The sequence below is a fragment of the Coregonus clupeaformis genome, chromosome 17 (assembly GCF_020615455.1).
Source record: "Coregonus clupeaformis isolate EN_2021a chromosome 17, ASM2061545v1, whole genome shotgun sequence".
Classification (NCBI taxonomy): Eukaryota; Metazoa; Chordata; class Actinopteri; order Salmoniformes; family Salmonidae; genus Coregonus; species Coregonus clupeaformis.
Window position 1 is genome coordinate 73526180 of NC_059208.1, and position 25459 is coordinate 73551638.

General features: G+C 42.2%; 1 protein-coding gene across 1 annotated transcript in view; it reads right to left on the reverse strand.

Moving 5' to 3' along the window:
• LOC121532944 (PEX5-related protein-like) overlaps positions 1 to 25459 on the reverse strand; it is a 220362-nt gene that overhangs the window by 7930 nt on the left and 186973 nt on the right. The window contains exons 7-8 of the mRNA XM_041838724.1: positions 20390 to 20506; positions 778 to 921 (exon numbers count right to left, since the gene is read on the reverse strand). Of these exons, the coding sequence (XP_041694658.1) occupies positions 778 to 921; positions 20390 to 20506 (261 nt within the window). The remainder of the gene's footprint in view (positions 1 to 777; positions 922 to 20389; positions 20507 to 25459) is intronic.

Genomic DNA, 25459 nt, shown 5'->3' on the forward strand with positions numbered 1-25459 from the left:
ACACATCAAAATACAATTGCGGCAATTAACATTGCAAGGTGATTAGCTTTGAGCTTTGTCTTCTGACAGAAACAGTAGTGTTGTGCCAGCCAAGTTAATTTAGGATTGTTGAGCCTCCTCACTCTGGTATTGGGGGTTTCCTATTAAGATGATGCATCCTGGTATTGTATTGTTCTAAAGAGCCAACAAGAATGAATTAATGAGATAAAGTTGCGGGGCATATTTCACATGCCACTTTCGCAAAGGCTCACTCGAGATACTTGGCAACCAACCAAATTCATTAGGTGTACCTGATAAGTCCTGAAACCCAACTTTGAATCTCCATACCATCCAACGACAATTGCATTTGGACAGCAAGCTGATTCTGCAATCTAAACACACTAGATTACATGTATCTTTCAGTCTCTGTGAAGAAACAAATATGATCTATGTAGGTTAAGCTGCGTTCTGGTTTATTTTGTGAATTGACATTGATACTCAATTTGTGAGTCTCTGCAGACAATTCTCATTAGGAGATGAAGACAGGGTAGTTTTGCTACAGTAAACAACTCTATTAACAGTATAATTCCCCAGTCCTCCACTAGCAATCAGCGTCAGCCACTTAGCGCTCCCTGAGTGTCGACCGTACACATGATTTGTGAAGTTCAGAGTTATGGTGTTGTCTGAACAGGCTGATTGGCAGTTGGTGCCAGTATATTATGGTCCGGTGTGAAAGTCATGCTGGAAATGTGTGTGATTACTGTGCCTGTGTCTCATCAGCCCCCTGTGCCTGTTCACCTCTGAGTCCTGGGGATCCTGTAAAATGGCCCCCTCCAGTAACAGCACAGCGTTGGGCAGGTCTCCCTCTTTGGACTTTCGAAACCCCTCCTTAAATGCGTTGGGCCAGTCCTTGTAGGGGTTGTCCGTGTGAAAGTAGTAGCCCTGTCACCAATAAAAAATAAATAAAAAAAACAGTAAAGGGAAAATCGGGAAAATCAGCAATATCAGCACTCTGAAAAATTGTGACACTGAGCGACTCTCCTCTAGAGTACAACATTTAAGCAAAACACTCAGGGCTCTATTTTAACAAACCTAATGCAATCTAAGCACTGGCAGTAGCGCTATAGGTCCGGGGGTGTGTCAGAAATATGTTTTCTATTTTCACAGCTGTTATTATGAACGCAATAGCTGGCGGTAGTGCTACAGGGCTGTGTTTGAAAGAATAAACAAGTTGTAGGTGTGATAAGGGCTTGGCCACTGACATACTGCATGCGTTTGTCTCAAGTTATGTAGCTAATGCCACGTTCACATGCTAGTTGGAAATTGGAACCTTAGAGTTAATTTTAACTTTAATTATTTGTGTAAAGCTTCCTATTGGTTGATTCTGGTATCTCCCAAGTGGGAAACTCGGGATCCGACTCTTCCGCCTAGGTTAGCAAGTCGAAAATGTCAGAGTTTCCTAGTTACGACTAGCAAGTGAAAGCGGCATTATTGACATCTTTGCATTGTTATCAACTCCAATTCGGCTGGGGACACGGAATTATCTTGGTGTCAGCATCAACTGTTCAGAGGAGACTGTGTGAATCAGGCCTTCATGGTCGAATTGCTGCAAAGAAACCACTACTAAAGGACACCAATAAGAAGAAGAAGAGACTTGCTTGGGCCAAGAAACGTGCTCTCACCACTGGTGTCCCCCAGGGCTCAGTTCTAGGCCCTCTCCTATTCTCGCTATACACCAAGTCACTTGGCTCTGTCATATCCTCACATGGCCTCTCCTATCATTGCTACGCTGATGATACACAACTAATCTTCTCCTTTCCCCCTTCTGATAACCAGGTGGCGAATCGCATCTCTGCATGTCTGGCAGACATATCAGTATGGATGACGGATCACCACCTCAAGCTGAACCTTGGCAAGACGGAGCTGCTCTTCCTCCCGGGGAAGGACTGCCCATTCCATGATCTCGCCATCACGGTTGACAACTCCGTTGTGTCCTCCTCCCAGAGTGCGAAGAGCCTTGGCGTGACCCTGGACAACACCCTGTCGTTCTCCGCTAACATCAAGGCGGTGACCCGATCCTGTAGGTTCATGCTCTACAACATTCGGAGAGTACGACCCTGCCTTACACAGGAAGCGGCACAGGTCCTAATCCAGGCACTTGTCACCTCCGTACCTTCAGGCTCTGATCAGTCCCTACACCCAAACGAGGGCATTGCGTTCATCCACCTCTGGCCTGCTGGCTCCCCTTCCTCTGCGGAAGCATAGTTCCCGCTCAGCCCAGTCAAAACTGTTCGCTGCTCTGGCACCCCAATGGTGGAACAAGCTCCCTCACGACGCCAGGACAGCGGAGTCACTCACCACCTTCCGGAGACATTTGAAACCCCACCTCTTTAAGGAATACCTGGGATAAAGTAATCCTTCTACCCCCCCAATTTTTATTTTTTTTTAAATAAAAAAAATTGTAAAGTGGTTATCCCACTGGCTATAGGGTGAATGCACCAATTTGTAAGTCGCTCTGGATAAGAGCGTCTGCTAAATGACGTAAATGTAAATGTAAAAGAAACACGAGCAATCTCCAAATTTGAGATTTTTGGTTCCAACCGCTGTGTCTTTGTTAGACGCCGTGTGGGTGAACGGATGATCTCCGCATGTGTATTTCCCACCGTTTGCTGGTGACACTCTGATTTATTTAGAATTCAAGGTACACTTAACCAGCATGGCTACCACAGCATTCTGCAGCGATACGCCATCCCATCTGGTTTGGGCTCAGTGGGACTATCATTTGTTTTTCAACAGGACAATGAACCAACACACCTCCAGGCTGTGTAAGGGCTATTTTACCAAGAAGGAGAGTGATGGAGTGCTGCATCAGATGACCTGGCCTCCACAATCCTCCGACCTCAACCCAATTGAGATGGTTTGAGATGAGTCGGACCGCAGAGTGAAGGAAAAGCAGCCAACAAGTGCTCAGCATATGTGGGAACTCCTTCAAGACTGTTGGAAAAGCATTCCAGGTGAAGCTGGTTGAGAGAATGCCAATGTGCAAAGCTGTTATCAAGGCAATGGGTGGCTACTTTGAAGAATCTCAAATATAAAATATATTTTGATTTGTTTAACACTTTTTTGGTTACAACATGATTCCATATGTGTTATTTAATAGTTTTGATGTCTTCACTATTATTCTACAATGTAGAAAATAGTAAAAATAAAGGAAATCCCTTGAATGAGTAGGTGTTCTAAAACTTTTGACCGGTAGTGTATATCCTTTATAAAGGAAGAGAAACTTAGGTCTAACCTCAGAGAGATAGAGTTAGAGATAGAGATATGCCGGTGGCATGCTATGTCAGATGGCTACTTCGTCTGCTATACAGATATGTGACCGACTGGCTCGATTCGGTCTTTAGTAGCAAAACTAGAAATTGTGTTTTTTACATTGGATAAAAGTAGAGACTCCGAGCTAGAAAATTGTATATCATACACTACAGTTGAGGAACAATGGGAAAGTAATTCTGCTTTGAAAGTTGATTACAGTGAAATAGGGTGCAGGCCAGGCAGCAGGCTGTTAGCCAACCTGCCAGCTTAGTGGAGTCTGCCAATAGCATAGTCAGTGTAGTCAGCTCAGCCATACCCATTGAGACTGTGTCTGTGCCTCGACCTAGGTTGGGCAAAACTAAACATGGTGGTGTTCACCCTAGCAATCTTATTAGGATAAAGACCTCCTCCATTCCTGCCATTATTGAAAGAGATCGTGATACCTCACATCTCAAAATAGGGTTACTTAATGTTAGATCCCTCACTTCAAAGGCAGTCATAGTCAATGAACTAATCACTGATCATAATCTTGATGTGATTGGCCTGACTGAAACATGGCTTAAGCCTGATGAATTTGCTGTGTTAAATGAGGCCTCACCTCCTGGTTACACTAGTGACCATATTCCCCGTGCATCCCGCAAAGGCGGAGGTGTTGCTAACATTTACGATAGCAAATTTCAATTTACAAAAAAAAAATGACGTTTTCATCTTTCGAGCTTCTAGTCATGAAATCTATGCAGCCTACTCAATCACTTTTTATAGCTACTGTTTACAGGCCTCCTGGGCCATATACAGCGTTCCTCTCTGAGTTTCCTGAATTCCTATCAGACCTTGTAGTCATAGCAGATCATATTCTAATTTTTGGTGATTTTAATATTCACATGGAGAAGTCCACAGACCCACTCCAAAAGTCTTTCGGAGCCATTATCGACTCAGTGGGTTTTGTCCAACATGTCTCTGGACCTACTCACTGCCACAGTCATACTCTGGACCTAGTTTTGTCCCATGGAATAAATGTTGTAGATCTTAATGTTTTTCCACAAAATCCTGGACTATCGGACCACCATTTTATTACGTTTGCAATCGCAACAAATAATCTGCTCAGACCCCAACCAAGGAGCATCAAAAGTCGTGCTATAAATTCTCAGACAACACAAAAATTCATTGATGCCCTTCCAGACTCCTTCTGCCTACCCAAGGACGTCAGAGGACAAAAATCAGTTAACCACTTAACTGAGGAACTCAATTTAACCTTGCGCAATACCCTAGATGCAGTTGCACCCCTAAAAACGAAAAACATTTGTCATAAGAAACTAGCTCCCTGGTATACAGAAAATACCCGAGCTTTGAAGCAAGCTTCAGGAAATTGGAACGGAAATGGCGCCACACCAAACTGGAAGTCTTCCGACTAGCTTGGAAAGACAGTACCGTGCAGTACCGAAGAGCCCTCACTGCTGCTCGATCATCCTACTTTTCCAAATTAATCGAGGAAAATAAGAACAATCCAAAATTTCTTTTTGATACTGTTGCAAAGCTAACTAAAAAGCAGCATTCCCCAAGAGAGGATGGTTTTCACTTCAGCAGTGATAAATTCATGAACTTCTTTGAGGAAAAGATCATGACCATTAGAAAGCAAATTACGGACTCCTCTTTGAATCTGCGTATTCCTCCAGGGCTTAGCTGTCCTGGATCTGCACAGCTCTGCGAGGGCCTGGGATCGGGAGAGACACTTAAGTGTTTTAGTACTATATCTCTTGACACAATGATGAAAATAATCATGGCCTCTAAACCTTCAAGCTGCATACTGGATCCTATTCCTACTAAACTGCTGAAGGAGCTGCTTCCTGTGCTTGGCCCTCCTATGTTGAACATAATAAACAGCTCTCTATCCACCGGATGTGTACCAAACTCACTAAAAGTGGCAGTGATAAAGCCTCTCTTGAAAAAGCCAAACCTTGACCCGGAAAATATAAAAAACTATCGGCCTATATCGAATCTTCCATTCCTCTCAAAAATTTTAGAAAAAGCTGTTGCGCAGCAACTCACTGCCTTTCTGAAGACAAACAATGTATACGAAATGCTTCAGTCTGGTTTTAGACCCCATCATAGCACTGAGACTGCACTTGTGAAGGTGGTAAATGACCTTTTAATGGCGTCAGACCGAGGCTCTGCATCTGTCCTCGTGCTACTAGACCTTAGTGCTGCCTTTGACACCATCGATCACCACATTCTTTTGGAGAGACTGGAAACCCAAATTGGTCTACACGGACAAGTTCTGGCCTGGTTTAGATCCTACCTGTCGGAAAGATATCAGTTTGTCTCTGTGAATGGTCTGTCCTCCGACAAATCAACTGTACATTTCGGTGTTCCTCAAGGTTCCGTTTTAGGACCACTATTGTTTTCACTATATATTTTACCTCTTGGGGATGTTATTCGAAAACATAATGTTAACTTTCACTGCTATGCGGATGACACACAGCTGTACATTTCAATGAAGCATGGTGAAGCCCCAAAATTGCCCTCGCTAGAAGCCTGTGTTTCAGACATAAGGAAGTGGATGGCTGAAAACTTTTACTTTTAAACTCGGACAAAACAGAGATGCTTGTTCTAGGTCCCAAGAAACAAAGAGATCTTCTGTTAAATCTGACAATTCATCTTGATGGTTGTAAAGTCGTCTCAAATAAAACTGTGAAGGACCTAGGCGTTACTCTTGACCCTGATCTCTCTTTTGACGAACATATCAAGACTGTTTCAAGGACAGCTTTTTTCCATCTACGTAACATTGCAAAAATCAGAAATTTTCTGTCCAAAAATGATGCAGAAAAATTAATCCATGCATTTGTTACTTCTAGATTAGACTACTGCAATGCTCTATTTTCCGGCTACCCGGATAAAGCACTAAATAAACTTCAGTTAGTGCTAAATACGGCTGCTAGAATCCTGACTAGAACCAAGAAATTTGATCATATTACTCCAGTGCTAGCTTCCCTACACTGGCTTCCTGTTAAGGCAAGGGCTGATTTCAAGGTTTTACTGTTAACCTATAAAGCGTTACATGGGCTTGCTCCTACCTATCTTTCCGAGTTGGTCCTGCCGTACATACCAATACGTACGCTACGGTCACAAGACGCAGGCCTCCTAATTGTCCCTAGAATTTCTAAGCAAACAGCGGGAGGCAGGGCTTTCTCCTATAGATCTCCATTTTTATGGAACAGTCTGCCTACCCATGTGAGAGACGCAGACTCGGTCTCAACCTTTAAGTCTTTACTGAAGACTTATCTCTTCAGTAGGTCATATGATTGAGTGTAGTCTGGCCCAGGAGTGTGAAGGTGAACGGGAAAGGCTGGAGCAACGAACAGCCCTTGCTGTCTCTGCCGGGCCGGTTCCCCTCTCCACTGGGGTTCTCTGCCTCTAACCCTGTTGCAGGGGCTGAGTCACTGGCTTGCTGGTGCTCTTTCATGCCGTCCCTGGGAGGGGTGCGTCACTTGAGTGGGTTGAGTTACTGACGTGATCTTCCTGTCTGGGTTGGCGCCCCCCTTGGTTTGTGCTGTGGTGGAGACCTCTGTGGGCTATACTCGGCCTTGTCTCAGGATTGTAAGTTGGTGGTTGGGGATATCCCTCTAGTGGTGCGGGGGCTGTGCTTTGGCGGAGTGGGTGGGGTTATATCCTTCCTGTTTGGCCCTGTCCGTGGTTTCTTCGGATGGGGCCACAGTGTCTCCGGACCGCTCCTGTCTCAGCCTCCAGTATTTATGCTGCAGTAGTTTATGTGTCGGGGGGCTGGGGTTAGTTGGTTATACCTGGAGTACTTCTCCTGTCTTATCCAGTGTCCTGTGTGAATTTAAGTATGTCTCTCTCTAATTCTCTCGTTCTCTCTTTCTCTCTGAGAACCTGAGCCCTAGGACCATACGTCAGGACTACCGGGCATGATGACACCTTGCTGTCCCCAGTCCGCCTGGCCTTGCTGCTATTCCAGTTTCAACTGTTCTGCCTGCGGCTCACGAAACCCCTACCTGTCCCAGACCTGCTGTTTTCAACTCTAAATGATCGGCTATGAAAAGCCAACTGAGAGACCTGAGCCCTAGGACCATACGTCGGGACTACCGGCCGTGGTGACTCCTTGCTGTCCCCAGTCCGCCTGGCCTTGCTGCTATTCCAGTTTAAACTGTTCTGCCTGCGGTTATGGAACCCCTACCTGTCCCAGACCTGCTGTTTTAAACTCTAATGATCGGCTATGAAAAGCCAACTGAGATTTATTCCTGATTATTATTTGACCATGCTTGTCACTTATGAACATTTTTGAACATCTTGGCATGGTTCTGTTATAATCTCCACCCGGCACAGCCAGAAGAGGACTGGCCACCCCTCATAGCCTGGTTCCTCTCTAGGTTTCTTCCTAGGTTTTGCCTTTCTAGGGAGTTTTTCCTAGCCACCGTGCTTCTACACCTGCATTACTAGCTGTTTGGGGTTTTAGGCTGGGTTTCTGTACAGCACTTCGAGATATTAGCTGATGTAAGAAGGGCTATATAAAATAAAATTGATTGATTGATTGATTGATTAACTTGTAACCCTACTTTTGAGAAAATGACCCTTGAATGTTTTGGTACACCTACTAGAGAGCTCTTCTTTGTCTACACCCATTCAGCACTGTTCACACCCTCTTAAGCATTAGCCCCACCAATCTCTTTAAGGATTCACGTGAGGCCATGTGCTAAACAACCAAAGATTTCAAGACTAAAGGCTGGTTTATACTACGTCTATTGACATGTCTGTATACAGTTGTTGCAGTAGCATCATGAACATTCTATTGTCATCTGACATAAAACTAGTCGTTGTAGTTATGAAAAATTATAAACACAAAAACGAGAGGCTGCATGACATCAGTAGCCTGGTGGTCCAAAATAGCGTAACTGGTGTATTTTAACACCAATAAACCCATCCGTTTAAAAATGAATTTAGTATATGTAAATCTACAGTGCCTTGCAAAGGTTTTCATCCTCCTTTGCGTTTTTCCTATTTTGTTGCATTTCAACCTGTAATTTAAATGGATTTTTATTTGGATTTCATGTAATGGACATACACAAAATAGTCCAAATTGGTGAAGTGAAATGAAAAAAATTACTTGTTTCAAAAACGTCTAAAAAATAAATAATGGAAAAGTGGTGCGTGCATACAGTGGGGAGAACAAGTATTTGATACACTGCCGATTTTGCAGGTTTTCCTACTTACAAAGCATGTAGAGGTCTGTAATTTTTATCCAAAAATCCAGAAAATCACATTGTATGATTTTTAAGTAATTAATTTGCATTTTATTGCATGACATAAGTATTTGATCACCTACCAACCAGTAAGAATTCCGGCTCTCACAGACCTGTTAGTTTTTCTTTAAGAAGCCCTCCTGTTCTCCACTCATTACCTGTATTAACTGCACCTGTTTGAACTCGTTACCTGTATAAAAGACACCTGTCCACATACTCAATCAAACAGACTCCAACCTCTCCACAATGGCCAAGACCAGAGAGCTGTGTAAGGACATCAGGGATAAAATTGTAGACCTGCACAAGGCTGGGATGGGCTACAGGACAATAGGCAAGCAGCTTGGTGAGAAGGCAACAACTGTTGGCACAATTATTAGAAAATGGAAGAAGTTCAAGATGACGGTCAATCAACCTCGGTGGTCTGGGGCTCCATGCAAGATCTCACCTCGTGGGGCATCAATGATCATGACTTAAAAATCATACAATGTGATTTTCTGGATTTTTGTTTTAGATTCCGTCTCTCACAGTTGAAGTATACCTATGATAAAAATTACAGACCTCTACATGCTTTGTAAGTAAGAAAACCTGCAAAATCGGCAGTGTATCAAATACTTGTTCTCCCCACTGTATGTATTCACCCCCTTTGCTACGAAGGCCCTAAATAAGACCTGGTGCAACCAATTACCTTTAAAAGTCACATAATTAGTTAAATAATGTCCACCTGTGTGCAATCTAAGTGTCACATGATCTCAGTATATATACACACACCTGTTCTCAAAGGCCCCAGAGTCTGCAACACCACTAAGCAAGGGGCACCATGAAGACCAAGGAGCTCTCCAAACAGGTCAGGGACAAAGTTGTGGAGAAACTTTGAACATCCCACGGAGCACCATTAAATCCATTATTTAAAAAATTGAAAGAATATGGAACCACAACAAACCTGCCAAGAGAGGGCCGCCCACCAAAACTCACAGACCAGGCAAGGAGGGCATTAATCAGAGAGGCAACAGAGAGACCAAAGATAACCCTGAAGGAGCTGCAAAGCTCCACAGCGGAGATTGGAGTATCTGTCCATAGGACCACTTTAAGCCGTACACTCCACAGAGCTGGGCTTTACGGAAGAGTGGCCAGAAAAAAGCCATTGCTTAAAGAAAAAAATAAGCAAACATGTCTGGTGTTCGCCAAAAGGCATGTGGGAGACTACATATATAAGAAGGTACTCTGGTCAGATGAGACTAAAATTGAGCGTTTTGGCCATCAAGGAAAATGCTATGTCTGGCACAAACCCAACACCTCTCATTACCCAGAGAACACCATCCCCACAGTGAAGCATGGTGGTGGCAGCATCATGCTGTGGGGATGTTTTTCATCGGCAGGGACTGGGAAACTGGTCAGAATTGAAGGAATGATGGATGGCGCTAAATACAGGGAAATTCTTGAGGGAAACCTGTTTCAGTCTTCCAGAGATTTCAGACTGGGACGGAGGTTCACCTTCCAGCAGGACAATGACCCTAAGCATACTGCTAAAGCAACACTTGAGTGGTTTAAGGGGAAACATTTAAATGTATTGGAATGGCCTAGTCAAAGCCCAGACCTCAGTCCAATTGAGAATCTGTGGTATGACTTAAAGATTGCTGTACACCAGCGGAACCCATCCAACTTGAAGGAGCTGGAGCAGTTTTGCCTTGAAGAATGGGCAAAAATCCCAGTGGCTAGATGTGCCAAACTTATAGAGACATACCCCAAGAGACTTGCAGCTGTAAGTGCTGCAAAGGGTGGCTCTACAAAGTATTGACTCTGTCTTTTTGTCTTATTTCACACATTTTTTTATTTTGCATCTTCAAAGTGGTAGGCATGTTGTGTAAATCAAATGATACAAAAAAATCAATTTTAATTCCAGGTTGTAAGGCAACAAAATAGGAAAAATGCCAAGGGAGGTGAATACTTTCGCAAGCCATTGTAGCAAACCAGGCAACTACAAGCAACTTTCTAAACAATGTTTTGGTTTGTTTCTAACTTGTTAGCTAGTTAGCTAACGTTAAGTCAAATAATGACCACATCATATAACTGACAACGTCTTAACTTTAGCTAATTTGTACTCATTATTACAGGAAAATAAACTCACAACAAGATCATTATTTACAAGTTAATGGCGAGCTAATTACAGAAAATAGCTTACGGTTGTGAGTGGGACAAAATAAAAGCAGGGCATTCTACCGGAGAATTTTAGAACTCGGACACTGTCTCGTTGGCCTAACGTTATATCCTAATTTGACTTTGGTGAAGGTCATGTTGTTCTTCACATTACTGTCTTTGGTAAACATACACCTATATAAAATCTAAGTGTATTTGTCACATGCACAGGATACAGAAGGTGTAAACGGTACAGTGAAATGCTTACTTGCATAGTGGAGTCTTTTGTTTAGACATGTAGCTAGCTAGCTAAACAATGAACCATAATCCCAACTCATAACGTTACTACCTTGCATGAATCTACAGGTAGCTAAAGCTAACCAACTAGGTTCAATGTTGGCTAGCTAGCTAACATTAGGCTATAACTAGCAATGCAAATGGCCTGTGATACGAATAATATTACTACACAGATCATACACTAGCTAGCTAACAGTACGCTTTAACCACTTTCTGACACAATTAGAAACGCATAATTTCTGAAAATGTAGCTAGCTAGACTCTCTTACCCGTATACATGGATGAACGCTTCTCCCTCTGTCACTGATGCCATGGATGCCCTTAGTTTGAAGATGTAATCCGGAGACAGGTGTTTTATACAATCGCCTTCTGTGTGTTCTCTTTTTGAGTCCCTCTGCATATCAAACATGAGAATTTTCTCCATCTCCTTAGCTATAATACTCTGCTTCAACCGGGCATTCCACTGATTTCAAAACTTGGTCCTCCAGAGAGTGGAGAGTGGAGAGCATTAGCAACATTATCACAATTCTTCATGATATCTTTCAAAAAAGCCGCGTTAGAAAGGATTACCTACACATACAGAGCAGCTCATGTCATAGATAGAAGCGTGCTACATGGCAGACCAATCCGAACTAATCTCTCAGCATATCCAGCCCATTCAATATCTCATCCAATCATGGCTAACGGGAAGGTTCCTGTCTTTTTCCGTTGCTAAACCAACTAGGCTCGTAATTTAACAATTGTATTCGTATTTACAGATGGCATACAAGTTTGTTATTAAGTCACATGAACATTCACATGTTCCAGAAGGCATTTCTGCCCAAAAACATTGAAATGCCTCTCCTGTCAAGTAGTGACGTGCCACATATGCCTAGTTTCCTGAAATTATTCACATATAGATGTAAAGAAGGAGGCTAATTAGAAATTTTTCGATCAGAATATTTTGTATAAAGATAAATATTATATTTTTTGATTATAGGAGTAACTCTGGTAGGCCTGAAACAGTCTTCCTCACCTCAAGTGCAACTGTCGGAGTCAGTTGGAGCACCAGGGCGCACTGCCTTCATATCATAGGCCTGTAGTATCTAAGGCTTAATAATAGCCACACCATACCAAACCTTCACAAACGTTTCTCAACTTTATTAGGGTAATAGCAAAAGTAAGTCAAGCAATTGTTTATAGGTCAAATACAAGCAGAAAAGCAAATGTAAACCAGGGAAAAAATGCAATACCCTTTCATGTGCCCAATAAAAAAAATAAAAAACACACAACCCTCCCTAAAGCAAAAAGTTTGACAACCCTCCCCTATTTTGGACCACCACTCCCCCCAGTAAATTTTGATCAGTGCCTAAATAGCATAGGCTACAGCAGGGATGGGCAACTGGCAGCCCACCGGACCAATAAAAAAACAACATCAAAAAAACTAACTCGGGAACTGTCGGGGTCTCAACTTACTGTTGAGAATTAGAATAATCACATTTCAAAATGTGGTTGTGCATCAGCAGTCCCTCAATTAGCCCATGTCAGCAAAAACATTTTTGATTGGTAAGTTAGTCTAGCGGCCAGCTATCTAAACTTGTAGTAAGCATAGTCGAATTACTGACTGGGGTGACTCCCTTGATCATCAGTTATCACATAAAAAACTCCACCCTATGGCAAAATGAGTAGAATTGCATGAAATGTGTTAGAAAATTGCTAAATCTTCTCTCCGCCCCATGGCAAAATGTGTAGAGGTGAAGAAAATGTACTTGAAAACGTTTTTTTTTCTCTTTTAGCTGTCACGAGGGGGGCCACTAAAATGTTTTGTACGCAAGGTGTGGGGGGATGGATGTGGGTACTCAGACCCACGAGCCACTGCGGCCCCTCATGAGGAGTTCAGTTTTTTTGTGGCCCCCACCCCCGTCAAAGTTGCCCATGCCTGGGCTACAGTAACGAGTGATAGCAACAGTAAAATAAAACATCCAGTGTTTGCTCAATGTTTGGAGTGTTGACAGTCAACATTGTTGTGATTGACTTGAACGAGTATAGGCCTTTATGCATTGCACTTCTCAAATAAAAAATACTAAGCCCCCTAAATTGTATTGTATGTGTGAGGCACATTCTCAATAAGCAAAATATAGCCTAGGCCTACTGTTGATATGGCGTTATAGGACTGAAAATGTTGAATAACCTATGTTTGGAGGAGCGCTCTTTGGAAATGAGGATGGATTTAAGCCGAATGGATTATGCACTGCAGGTAGGGCTATGTGAATAATGCAAAAGCATGTCGGCAAAAGCCTCACGAGTAAACCATTTAGAAACTTTTAATGGCTATGCTCCTGGGCTAATGAATGGTCAGGATAAAAATGACACCAGATGCATTAATGTTGAACCGTCTTTCGTTAGGGTAAGGGTAGCCTACTATAAGGGCTTATTTTTTAATATATCGAAACTAACTTAAATGTTTCTAAATATGAGAGTCACCAGATTATCTCATCTCTCGCTACATGATGGGCATATGGCCTAGGTACAGTTGAAGTCGGAAGTTTACATACACCTTAGCCAAATACATTTAAACTCAGTTTTTCACAATTCCTGACATTTAATCCAAGTAAAAATCCCCTGTTTTAGGTCAGTTAGGATCACCACTTTATTTTAAGGATGTGAAATGTCAGAATAATAGTAGAGAGAATTATTTATTTCACTTTTTATTTATTTCATCACATTCCCAGTGGGTCAGAAGTTTACATACACTCAATTAGTATTTGATAGCATTGCCTTTAAATTGTTTAACTTGGGTCAAACGTTTCGGGTAGCCTTCCACAAGCGTCCCACAATAAGTTGGGTGAATTTTGGCCCATTCCTCCCGACAGTGCTGGTGTAAATGAGTCAGGTTTGTAGGCCTCCTTGCTCGCACACGCTTTTTCAGTTCTGCCCACACATTTTCTATAGGATTGAGGTCAGGGCTTTGTGATGGCCACTCCAATACCATGACTTTGTTGTCCTTAAGTCATTTTGCCACAACTTTGGAAGTATGCTTGGGGTCATTGTCCATTTGGAAGACCCATTTGCGACCAAGCTTTAACTTCCTGACTGATGTCTTGAGATGTTGCGTCAATATATCTACATACTTTTCCTTCCGCATGATGCCATCTATTTTGTGAAGTGCACTAGTCCCTCCTGCAGCAAAGCACCCCCACAGCATGATGCTGCCACCCCAGTGCTTCACGTTTGGGATGGTGTTCTTCGGCTTGCAAGTTCCCCTTTTTCCTCCAAACATGACGATGGTCATTATTGCCAAACAGCTCTATTTTTGTTTCATCAGACCAGAGGACATTTCTCCAAAAAGTACGATCTTTGTTCCCATGTGCAGTTGCAAACCGTAGTCTGGCTTTTTTATGGCGGTTTTGGAGCAGTGGCTTCTTCCTTGCTGAGCGGCCTTTCAGGTTATGTCGATATAGGACTCGTTTTACTGTGGATATAGATACTTTTGTACCTGTTTCCTCCAGCATCTTCACAAGATCCTTGGCTGTTGTTCTGGGATTGATTTGCACTTTTCACACCAAAGTACGTTCATCTCTAGGAGACAGAACGCGTCTCCTTCCTGAGCGGTATGACAGCTGCGTGGTCCCATGGTGTTTATACTTGCGTACTATTGTTTGTACAGATGAACGTAGTACCTTCAGGCGTTTGGAAATTGCTCCCAAGGATGAACCAGACTTGTGGAGGTCTACAATTATTTTTCTGAGGTCTTGGCTGATTTCTTTTGATTTTCCCATGATGTCAAGCAAAGAGGCACTGAGTTTGAAGGTAGGCCTTGAAATACATCCACAGGTACACCTCCAATTGACTCAAATGATGTCAATTAGCCATTCAGATGCTTCTAAAGCCATTACATCATTTTCTGGAATTTTCCAAGCTGTTTAAAGGCACAGTCAACTTCGTGTATGTAACCTTCTGACCCACTGGAATTGTGATACAGTGAATTATAAATGAAATAATCTGTCTGTAAACAATTGTTGGAAAAATTACTTGTGTCATGCACAAAGTAGATGTCCTAACCGACTTGCCAAAACTATAGTTTGTGGAGTGGTTGAAAAACGAGTTTTAATGACTCCAACCTAAGTCTATGTAAACTTCCAACTTCAACTGTAAATGGAGCGGTTTTTACACACATCTAAAATAATAACAGGAGCTGGCTAAAATAATATTATGAGGGAAAAAGTGAGGGAAAAACGTATTTGATCCCCTGCTGATTTTGTACGTTTGCCCACTGACAAAGACATGGTCTGTCTATACTTTTAATGGTAGGTTTATTTGAACAGTGAGAGACAGAATAACAACAACAAAAATCCAGAAAAACGCATGTCAAAAATTTTATAAATTGATTTGCATTTTAATGAAGGAACTAAGTATTTGACCCCTCTGCAAAACATGACTTAGTACTTGGTGGCAAAACCCTTGTTGGCAATCACAGAGGTCAGAAATTTATTGTAGTTGGCCACCAGGTTTGCACACATCTCAGGAGGGATTTTGTCCCACTACTCTTTGCAGATCTTCTCCAAGTCATTAAGGTTTCGAGCCTGACGTTTGGCACTCGAACCTTCAGATCCCTCCACAGATTTTCTATGGGATTAAGGTCTGGAGACTGGCTAGGCCACTCCAGGACCTTAATGTGCTTCTTCTTGAGTCACTCCTTTGTTGCCTTGGCTGTGTGTTTTGGGTCATAGTCATGCTGGAATACCCATCCACGACCCATTTTCAATGCCCTGGCTGAGGGAAGGAGGTTCTCACCCAAGATTTGACAGTACATGGCCCCGTCCATCGTCCCTTTGATGTGGTGAAGTTGTCCTGTCCCCTTAGCAGAAAAACACCCCCAAAGCATAATGTTTCCACCTCCATGTTGGACGGTGGGGATGGTGTTCTTGGGGTCATAGGCAGCATTCCTCCTCCTCCAAACACGGCGAGTGGAGTTGATGCCAAAGAGCACAATTTTGGTCTCATCTGACCACAACACTTTCACCCAGTTCTCCTCTGAATCATTCAGATGTTCATTGGCAAACTTCAGACGGGCATGTATATGTGCTTTCTTGAGCAGGGGGACTTGCGGGCGCTGCAGGATTTCAGTCCTTCACGGCGTAGTGTGTTACCAATTGTTTTCTTAGTGACTATGGTCCCAGCTGCCTTGAGATCATTGACAAGAAACTCACGTGTAGTTCTGGGCTGATTCCTCACCGTTCTCATGATCATTGCATCTCCACGAGGTGAGATCTTGCATGGAGCCCCAGGCCGAGGGAGATTGACAGTTATTTTGTGTTTCTTCCATTTGCGAATAATCGCACCAACTGTTGTCACCTTCTCACCAAGCTGCTTGGCGATGGTCTTGTAGCCCATTCCAGCCTTGTGTAGGTTTGGAATCTGATTGATTGATTGCTTCTGTGGACAGGTGTCTTTTATACAGGTAACAAGCTGAGATTAGGAGCACTCCCTTTAAGAGTGTGCTCCTAATCTCAGCTTGTTACCTGTATAAAGGACACCTGGGAGCCAGAAATCTTTCTGATTGAGAGGGGGTCAAATGCTTATTTCCCTCATTAAAATGCAAATCAATTTATAACATTTTTGACATGCGTTTTTCTGGATTTTTTTGTTGTTATTTTGTCTCTCACTGTTCAAATAAACCTACCATTAAAATTATAGACTGATAATTTCTTTGTCAGTGGGCAAACTTATAAAAAAATCAGCAGGGGATCAAATACTTTTTTCCCTCACTGTAACTATTCAACCCCCCAAAGTCAATACTTTGTAGAGCCACCTTTGCAGCAATTACAGCAGCAAGTCTCTTGGGGTATGTCTCTATAAGCTTGGCACATCTAGCCACTGGAATTATTGCCCATTTTTCAAGGCAAAACTGCTCCAGCTCCTTCAAGTTGGATGGGTTCTTCTTGTGTACAGCAATCTTTATGTCATACCACAGATTCTCAATTGGATTTAGGTCTGTGCTTTGACTAGGCCATTCCAAGACATTTAAATGTTTCCCCTTAAACCACTCGAATGTTGCTTTAGCTGGAAGGTGAAACTCTATCCCAGTCTCAAATCTCTGGAAGACTGAAACAGGTTTCCCTCAAGAATTTCCCTGTATTTTAGCCATCCATCATTCCTTCAATTCTGACCAGTTTCCCAGTCCCTGCCGATGAAAAACATCCCCACAGCATGATGCTAACACCACCATGCTTCACTTTGGGGATGGTGTTCTTGGGGTGATGAGAGGTGTTGGGTTTGCGCCACACATAGCGTTTTCCTTGATGGCCAAAAAGCTCAATTTTAGTCTCATCTGACCAGAGTACCTTCTTCCATATGTTTGGGGAGTCTCCCACATGCCTTTTGGCAAACACCAAACGTGTTTACTTATTTTTTTCTTTAAGCAATGGCTTTTTTCTGGCCACTCTTCCGTAAAGCCCAGCTCTGTGGAGTGTACGGCTTAAAGTGGTCCTATGGACAGATACTCCAATCTCCTCTGTGGAGCTTTGCAGCTCCTTCAGGGTTATCTTTGGTCTCTTTGTTGCCTCTCTGATTAATGCCCTCCTTGCCTGGTCTGTGAGTTTTGGTGGGCGGCACTCTCTTGGCAGGTTTGTTGTGGTGCCATATTCTTTCAATTTTTTAATAAAGGATTTAATGGTGCTCCGTGGGATGTTCAAAGTTTCAGATATTTTTTTTACCCAATCCTGATCTGTACTTCCCCACAACTTTGTCCCTGACCTGTTTGGAGAGCTCCTTGGTCTTCATGGTGCCGCTTGCTTAGTGGTGTTGCAGACTCTGGGGCCTTTCAGAACAGGTGTATATATACTGAGATCATGTGATACTTAGATTGCACACATGTGGACTTTATTTAACTAATTATGTGACTTCTGAAGGTAATTGGTTGCACCAGATCTTATTTAGGGGCTTCATAGCAAAGGGGGTGAATACATACGCACGCACCACTTTTCCATTATTAATTTTTTTGAATTTTTTGAAAGAAGTTATTTTTTTCATTTCACTTCACCAATTTGGACTATTTTGTGTATGTCCATTACATGAAATCCAAATAAAAATCCATTTAAAGTACAGGTTGTAATGCAACAAAATAGGAAAAACGCCAAGGGGGATGAATACTTTTGCAAAGCACTGTACAACTAAGGGACAGATCAAATTTATGGGGGGTGGGGTGGTCCAAAATAGGGGAGGGTTGTCAAACTTGTTTTTTTTACTTTGGGGAGGTTTGTGTGTTTGTTTGTTTGTTTTTTTTTGGGGGGTAGGGGGCAGTGCATTTTTTCCCCCCTGGTTTACATTTTCTCGTATTGTCCCTATAAACAATGGCTTGACTTACTTTTGATATTACCCTAATAAAGTTTAGAAACATTTGTGAAGGTTTGGTATGGTGTGGCTATTATTAAGTTTTAGCTACTGCAGGCCTATGATATGAAGGCAGTGCGCCCTGATGCTCCAACAGTTGAACTTGAGGGGACAAAGACTGTTTCAGGCCTACCAGAGTTACTCCTATAATGTAACAATATCATGCTTATCTTTATAGAAAATATTCGGATTGAAAATGTATGAATTACCCTCCTTCTGTACCTCTATATCTGTATAGCAGACGCAGTAGCCATATGTCAAAAAGGAAAGCATGTCGGTGTCGTAGCATGCCACCAGCATATGTCTATCTCTCTGGGGTCAGGCTGAATCTTCTCTTCCTTTATATAGGCTATATTTTTAATAAAATATTAATATCATACAGTGGACACCTAAGCCTATAGGCCCATGTATGCAATGCCCTGATACATCTAGTACTCAAATTTCTGACAGCTGAACCATGTGATGGACCATTATTGTTTTAGGAAAGTAGCCTAAAAACCAATTAAGAAAAGGCTATAAAGTTTTGCATATGCTACACATCGAAACACAATCAATTTTGTTTTTGTTATAGGCTGTTTTTAAGGACACGCAAATGTGGCTGATTTGGCCAACATCACTAGTTTTTCTGATGGCGCTGGCTGCGCCATGTTGGATCTGAATGCATATGGATGTCCATACAATTTCTCAAATGTCCTGTAAATTAAAATCTTCCTGTCATGTTGTCCGGCACCACATTTTCCTAAAGGAAACTCTTAAATGGCATATTGTTTTTATGAAGATTTTAGAATATTCACATGAAAATGTGTTGTTATTGGATGGAAACCTAGCTATAGACACCCTAAAGACTCTGGCAAGTGCGCTAGTCCAGTGTCACTTTGGTTATGCCTGCACATCATGGTTCACAAGCAGCCACAAACATCTAAAGAATAAGCTACCAGCCAAACAAGCTTGTAAGAATTGTACTTAAACTCCCTCCTCATACTTATCTGGAGGTAGAGCATTTTTTCATCTCTTTCTCTGTAATATGTCTATCTATGTAATTCTATATGTATATATGTAAAAAATTGGGACCACAATAGAAGTCCTCGACTTTATTGTGCAATCCCGGTCACTTAAAACAAATATTTGTGTATATATGTATTTTTTAAACTGACAAATCAAATCAAATCAATCCAAACTGTGCAGCGGCTAGTTGATGAATGTAAAGAGACATCTGTTACAAAACACAAAAATGTTTAATGACATTCGGAGAAGCCTTCGAATACTGGGTAAGCCTACAAGGTAGGGAGGGATGTATTTTCTGTTTGTCGAGATTGACATAGTCTATTTATTTTGGTGTTGAAAACGCAAACCATGATATCGAAGTGTCTGAAGACGGTATGCTTTTTTTATTGGTTGTGGTGCATTGGCACAGAAACCTGTTGGTGGAAAATGTGTTGCATATATTTTATATAATTTATAAAAATGGAAAATGTTGAAAATCTGATTCCCCTTTAGCTGATCATTGTCTGCAGCCGGATCTGATCGTAGTGTAATGAAACAGGCAGGGAGATTGAGCTCGTCTGTGGTGGTCGGCGAACCCTCAACCTTCTACCCTAGCCTGTAGCCCTGCGTGGCATCGACTGGCATGCTGAAGTGGCAAGGTTCATCTCGACGTTTATGAACATAGGGTCGCGACAGTTATTGTTATTTGTGGTCGTAAACATTATTTGGAGTTAATTCTATGAGGGTCGAGGGTGTTCAATTTATTTTACAGGGGGAGGGTCATGTGAAAATATTAGAAGCTTTGGCGAGGGGGGGTGCCTTTTTTTATGACACCTTGAGTCGGACTAGCCCCTCCCCCCAGTACATTTCGATCTGTGTCTAACATTATGGAAGCACTCACTTACAAACTTAAAAGACCCCCATTGCGGTCTGTATATCATCAAGTTCATAGGCTATATTTCCCTTTCATTAAGTAGAACATGTCCACATGCGAAGGAAACAAATAACAGGCATCTAAACAGGGTATCTAGACAGAGTACTAAGGTGAAAATAGTAACCTTCTCGTGAGGCGACACACTGGAGGGGATCTGGGCCTGCTCGTTCTCCGTTAACCAGTTCCGTCGCGCTAGCTCCTCCCACTCTGCCTGCATCTTGTCCCAGAACTCTGTGTCTGACTGTGGAGGGATGGTGTTTTGAGGGAGGGAGAAAGGGAAAAGTGGGCGGATTAGTAAACAGAGGACTGATAGCTTTGATACTTTGAGAATGCTGCATCCCCCTGCCACAGAAATGTCACGTCCATCTCGCTCATTCATTGGCGGGTTGTGTAATGTATGGACTTCTGATGACTCATCACTATTGCATGCAAAGGCAGCGCTCAAATGTCAAAAATGTGCTTGACCTTTGACCTTTCAGTTGTTGACATTTCGGTTGATGAATTGATGTCCAGGAATTTGCAGTGTATGTGCAAAGCTCTAGACACAACAAACAGCCACCTTGATTGGCGTTATAACTACATATCCTTTGATACCAAACTAGCAGGTATGGAGGCCACACCTTTTCCTTAGGTCACACCTCCTTGTATTTGTAGTGGTGTAATGCTGACCAATTGTTTGTCATGGTTTTGAGTGGGAGGATGGAACTCAATTGCTCGATCATTCCTTGATAAAGGGAAAGATGTTTGAAAGAGGGAAGCTTTCTGGTCTGGGTAATTCTCCAGGTGCTGATTGTTACTGTTGTGATTCTAGCTAGTAGGTCCAACCCTTCAAAGGACTGCTGATTTTCTGTTCTCCAAATTATTTTATGGATCGCAAAGTGCCTTCAAATGAAAATCAAGTGGATGCAAAGAACTTCATTCTGGTGAGATCTATCCTTTAGTTTCTATCCTATAGTCGGAATTGGGCAAATACTGCATTACCATGTGTCTCTTGATTTACTGTCTTGGTAGTTATTCTTTTTTGGTATCATGGCAAAATGGGAGTTAAAGTACTTTTTCAGTTAGGACAGTCACAAAACACAAATTACATCAGATGCTTGTTACAAATTGAGGCAAGTATTGAATATCTTCATTTGGACAGAAACAGGTCATGGGAAGTGCTTGTGCTGAGTCTATTAGCCCTCACCTCACAGCTAAGGTACAGCATTAGGCCAAAGACCTCCAAGCGTGTCACTGTCGATAACTCCATGGGCCAGTGAGCAATGAGAAAAGTGAGAAAGATGACTGCTTTCAAAGAGCAAACGTTGCAGACACCTCCAGAAACCCCAAAAGAGTGCATTTCGACGTGTCTCAGCCTTGCCAATCAAATTCCTGCCAAGACTAATTTTACACTTTAGGCTACAGATGTCGGATCTTAATAATAATAATACTAATAATTAACTTGATCACTCTTGTCAGGGAGAATTTTCCTGCTGCATCAGGAAATTCAAATGAGCCTCGTGATTCCTTGAAAATGTGCAGCTCTCTTTATCTTCATGCGGGGGCAGGCGAGTCATTGGGATCAGGCCTGCTATCAAAATAATATAATATTATAGTAATATTCTCTTTCGCTCGCTCAAACGCTACGCCTAGGTCCTATTACTGCAACATTCAAATGTACAAAAATGTATCTGAAATGCAGCCATACACAACAACCGTTGTTTTATATAGCTTAATCACACAAGATAGATATTGGTCTCCACTAGGCTACGATATACAAGTGTAAAGTGTATCCTAAGTTTAAGCATGAACTGTCAACATTTAGTTTAATTGTGGCCTGGGGTGGTCTAGCGGTTAGGGCTGCTGCCTTCAGTGTACACATATAGGCCTACCGTGTAGGTGTGGATTCGATTCCGGCCCAAGCCCTGCTGGCACAAATAACTAAATCCCCTTGAATTACTTTATGTAGTTACACATTTCAAATATGGACAGTCCAGGGATATTTTACCCCCGATCTTGACAAGAAATGACCATACCAGACACTTTTGGATAGCATAAATAGGAATAAAATAAAATAACAGTAGGCTACACCAACATTAGTTTCCATTCATACAATATGTTGGGTAAAGTGCCACAGTAGATTTGCTGTGTTAAACAAATAAATACTTTATTTTTATTGTACGGAATGCTTGTCAAATAGATAAATCGCCTTAGTCTGTTCAAAAAGTACTAAGTTGTTCCGATGACCAGAAGGCGAACATATCTTGAAAGAATTTGGTGTCAAGCAGGACTAAGGCAGAGCGGAACAGGTGAAGCAAGAGGGCTCATTCTCGCCAAAATCTGTCCAGAATAAGCCCATTGCGTTTCTAATGGCTTAATATGCAGACCTAAGCTTGTCGCCTGCCTTCCTGCCTTTGGGACGACGACTCCAATTGTTAGGGCGGAGACATGAGCATTGTCATTGTATACATATGTCTGACTAAGCTAACACCGACATCATCTTTTAGGGAGCGGTAATGATGTGACCATTAATGGTTGCAATTGAGATCAGCTGTGTGGGTGAATTTAGAGCATATTGATGGTTTAGCGAGGGCCCTTGTTATTTGATTATATTCCAATAGGCTACCCGATAGCCTATCAATTGTAACATAATGAAAGGTGTGAAAACCGATAATAGGCTGTTTGTGTTTCCCTGGCTGAGATGATGAGCTGATTTGGGCCATCAGTTGATTGACAGATGTAGGCCTACTGTAGAATGATAAACTTTCCTCCAGTATGTATGCTCGCCCACGTTTTATAGTTAGGCTATGTATAATTTGCAGAGATGGGTACTGAAAATCTGTACTTAAGTAAAAGTACTGTTACTTAGATTGTAACCGGAGGACCACACAGACACTGAGGCTACCACACATTTATTCATCCTATTGCTTGCCTTGAACATATAATAAAACAATTGATCTAAAAAATAAATCTACCCCCTACAAATATGTATGTGTATTATAATCCACATAAGAATTCACATGAGATGCGCTGTAGCCTGCATAGGCTACTTGAACTGACACCTTATTATACTGAACAAAAATATAAACGCAACATGTAAATTGTTGGTCCCATGTTTCATGAGCTGAAATAAAAGATCCCAGAAATGTTCCATTCGCACAAAAAGCTTCTTTCTCAAAAATTTCGTGCACAAATCTGTTTATATCCCTGTTAGTGAGCATTTCTCCTTTGCCAAGATAATCCATCCACCTGACAGGTGTGGCATATCAAGAAGCTGATTAAACATCATGATCATTACACAGCACCTTGTGATGGGGACAATAATAATAATAATAATAAGTCATTTAGCAGACGCTCTTATCCAGAGCGACTTACAGGAGCAATTAGGGTTAAGTGCCTTGCTCAAGGGCACATCGACAGATTTTTCACCTAGTCGGCTTGGGGATTAGAACCAGCGACCTTTCGGTTACTGGTACAACGCTCTTAACCACTAAGCTACCTGCCGCCCCTAAAATGTGCAGTTTTGTCACACAACACAATGCCACAGATGTCTCAAGTTTTGAGGGAGCGTGCAATTGGCATGCTGACTGCAGGAATGTCCACCAGAGCTGTTGCCAGATCATTTAATGTTCATTTCTCTACCATAAGCTGCCTCCAACATCGTTTTAGAGAATTTGGCAGTACGTCCAACCGGCCTCACAACCGCAGACCACGTGTAACCATGCCAGCCCAGGACTTCCACATCCGGCTTCTTCACCTGCAGGATCGTCTGAAACCAGCCACCTGGACAGCTGATGAAACTGAGGAGTATTTATGTCTGTAATAAAGCCCTTTTGTGAGGAAAAACTCATTCTGATTGGCTGGGCCTATGCCATGGCAGCGCCCCTGCCCAGTCATGTGAAATCCATAGATGAGGGCCTAATGAATTTATTTCAACTGACTGATTTCCTTATATGAACTGTAACTCAGTAAAATCGTTGAAATTGTTGTGTTTATATTTTTGTTCAGTATATTTTATTCTATAGCCTACAAACACCGCTTCCATCTTCCCTCAGGCAGCGATTCTAAATATTTAATATTCATTAAAATCCTCCTGCTGCAGGATTATTGTCCTCTAGCGATGAAAGGGGTCAAATTAAGATTCAACATCTGTACCAACCGACTCGGCTGCTTTCTGATTCACTGTCCCAGCCAGAGAGTGATAGTGAATGCTATTTTGCTATTTCATCTCTTAAAGGGAAATTTCACCGCTGCTCGTTCACTGTATATGTCCATTTATATGTTATTAACATACAGTGCCTTCGGAAAGTATTCAGACCCCTTGACATTTTCCACTTTGTTACGTTACAGCCTTATTCTAAAATGGATTAAATGGAACACTGAACAGAACAGCGCCGGAGAAGATGGCTGCCGTTTTACAGCCCTCTAACCAATTGTACTATTATGTGTGTTTTTCCGCGTTATTTGTAATTTATTTTGTACATAATGTTTCTGCCATCGTCTCTTATAACCAAAAAGAGCTTCTGGATATCAAGACAGCGATTACTCACCTCGTATTTGGACGAAGATTTTTTCTTCAACGAGGCGGCCGCGAAGGATATCCTACAGACACCCAACAAGGCCCAAATCCCCGTCATTCGCGTGAGGAAGAGACGGAGATATCGTGGACGTAGGGTGGGGTGCCTTGTAAGGATCCGACGGCGAGCGAGTAAACTGCCTCTTCCATCAATCCTATTAGCCAATCTTCAATCATTGGAGAACAAATTGGATGACCTAAGATTACGGTTATCCTACCAACGGGACATTAGAAACTGTAATATCTTATGTTTCACCGAGTCGTGGCTGAACGACGACATGGATAACATACAGCTAGCGGGCTATACGCTACATCGGCAGGACAGAACGTCTGACTCCGGAAAGACAAGGGGTGGCGGTCTGTGTATATTTGTAAACAACAGCTGGTGCACAAAATCAAATACTAAGGAAGTCTCGAGGTTTTGCTCGCCTGAGGTAGAGTATCTTATGATAAGCTGTAGACCACACTATTTACCAAGAGAGTTTTCATCTATATTTTTCATAGCTGTCTATTTACCACCACAAACCAATGCAGGCATTAAGATTGCATTGAATGAGCTGTATAAGGCCATAAATCAGCAGGAAAACGCTCATCCAGATGCAGCGCTCCTAGTGACCGGGGACTTTAATGCAGGGAAAC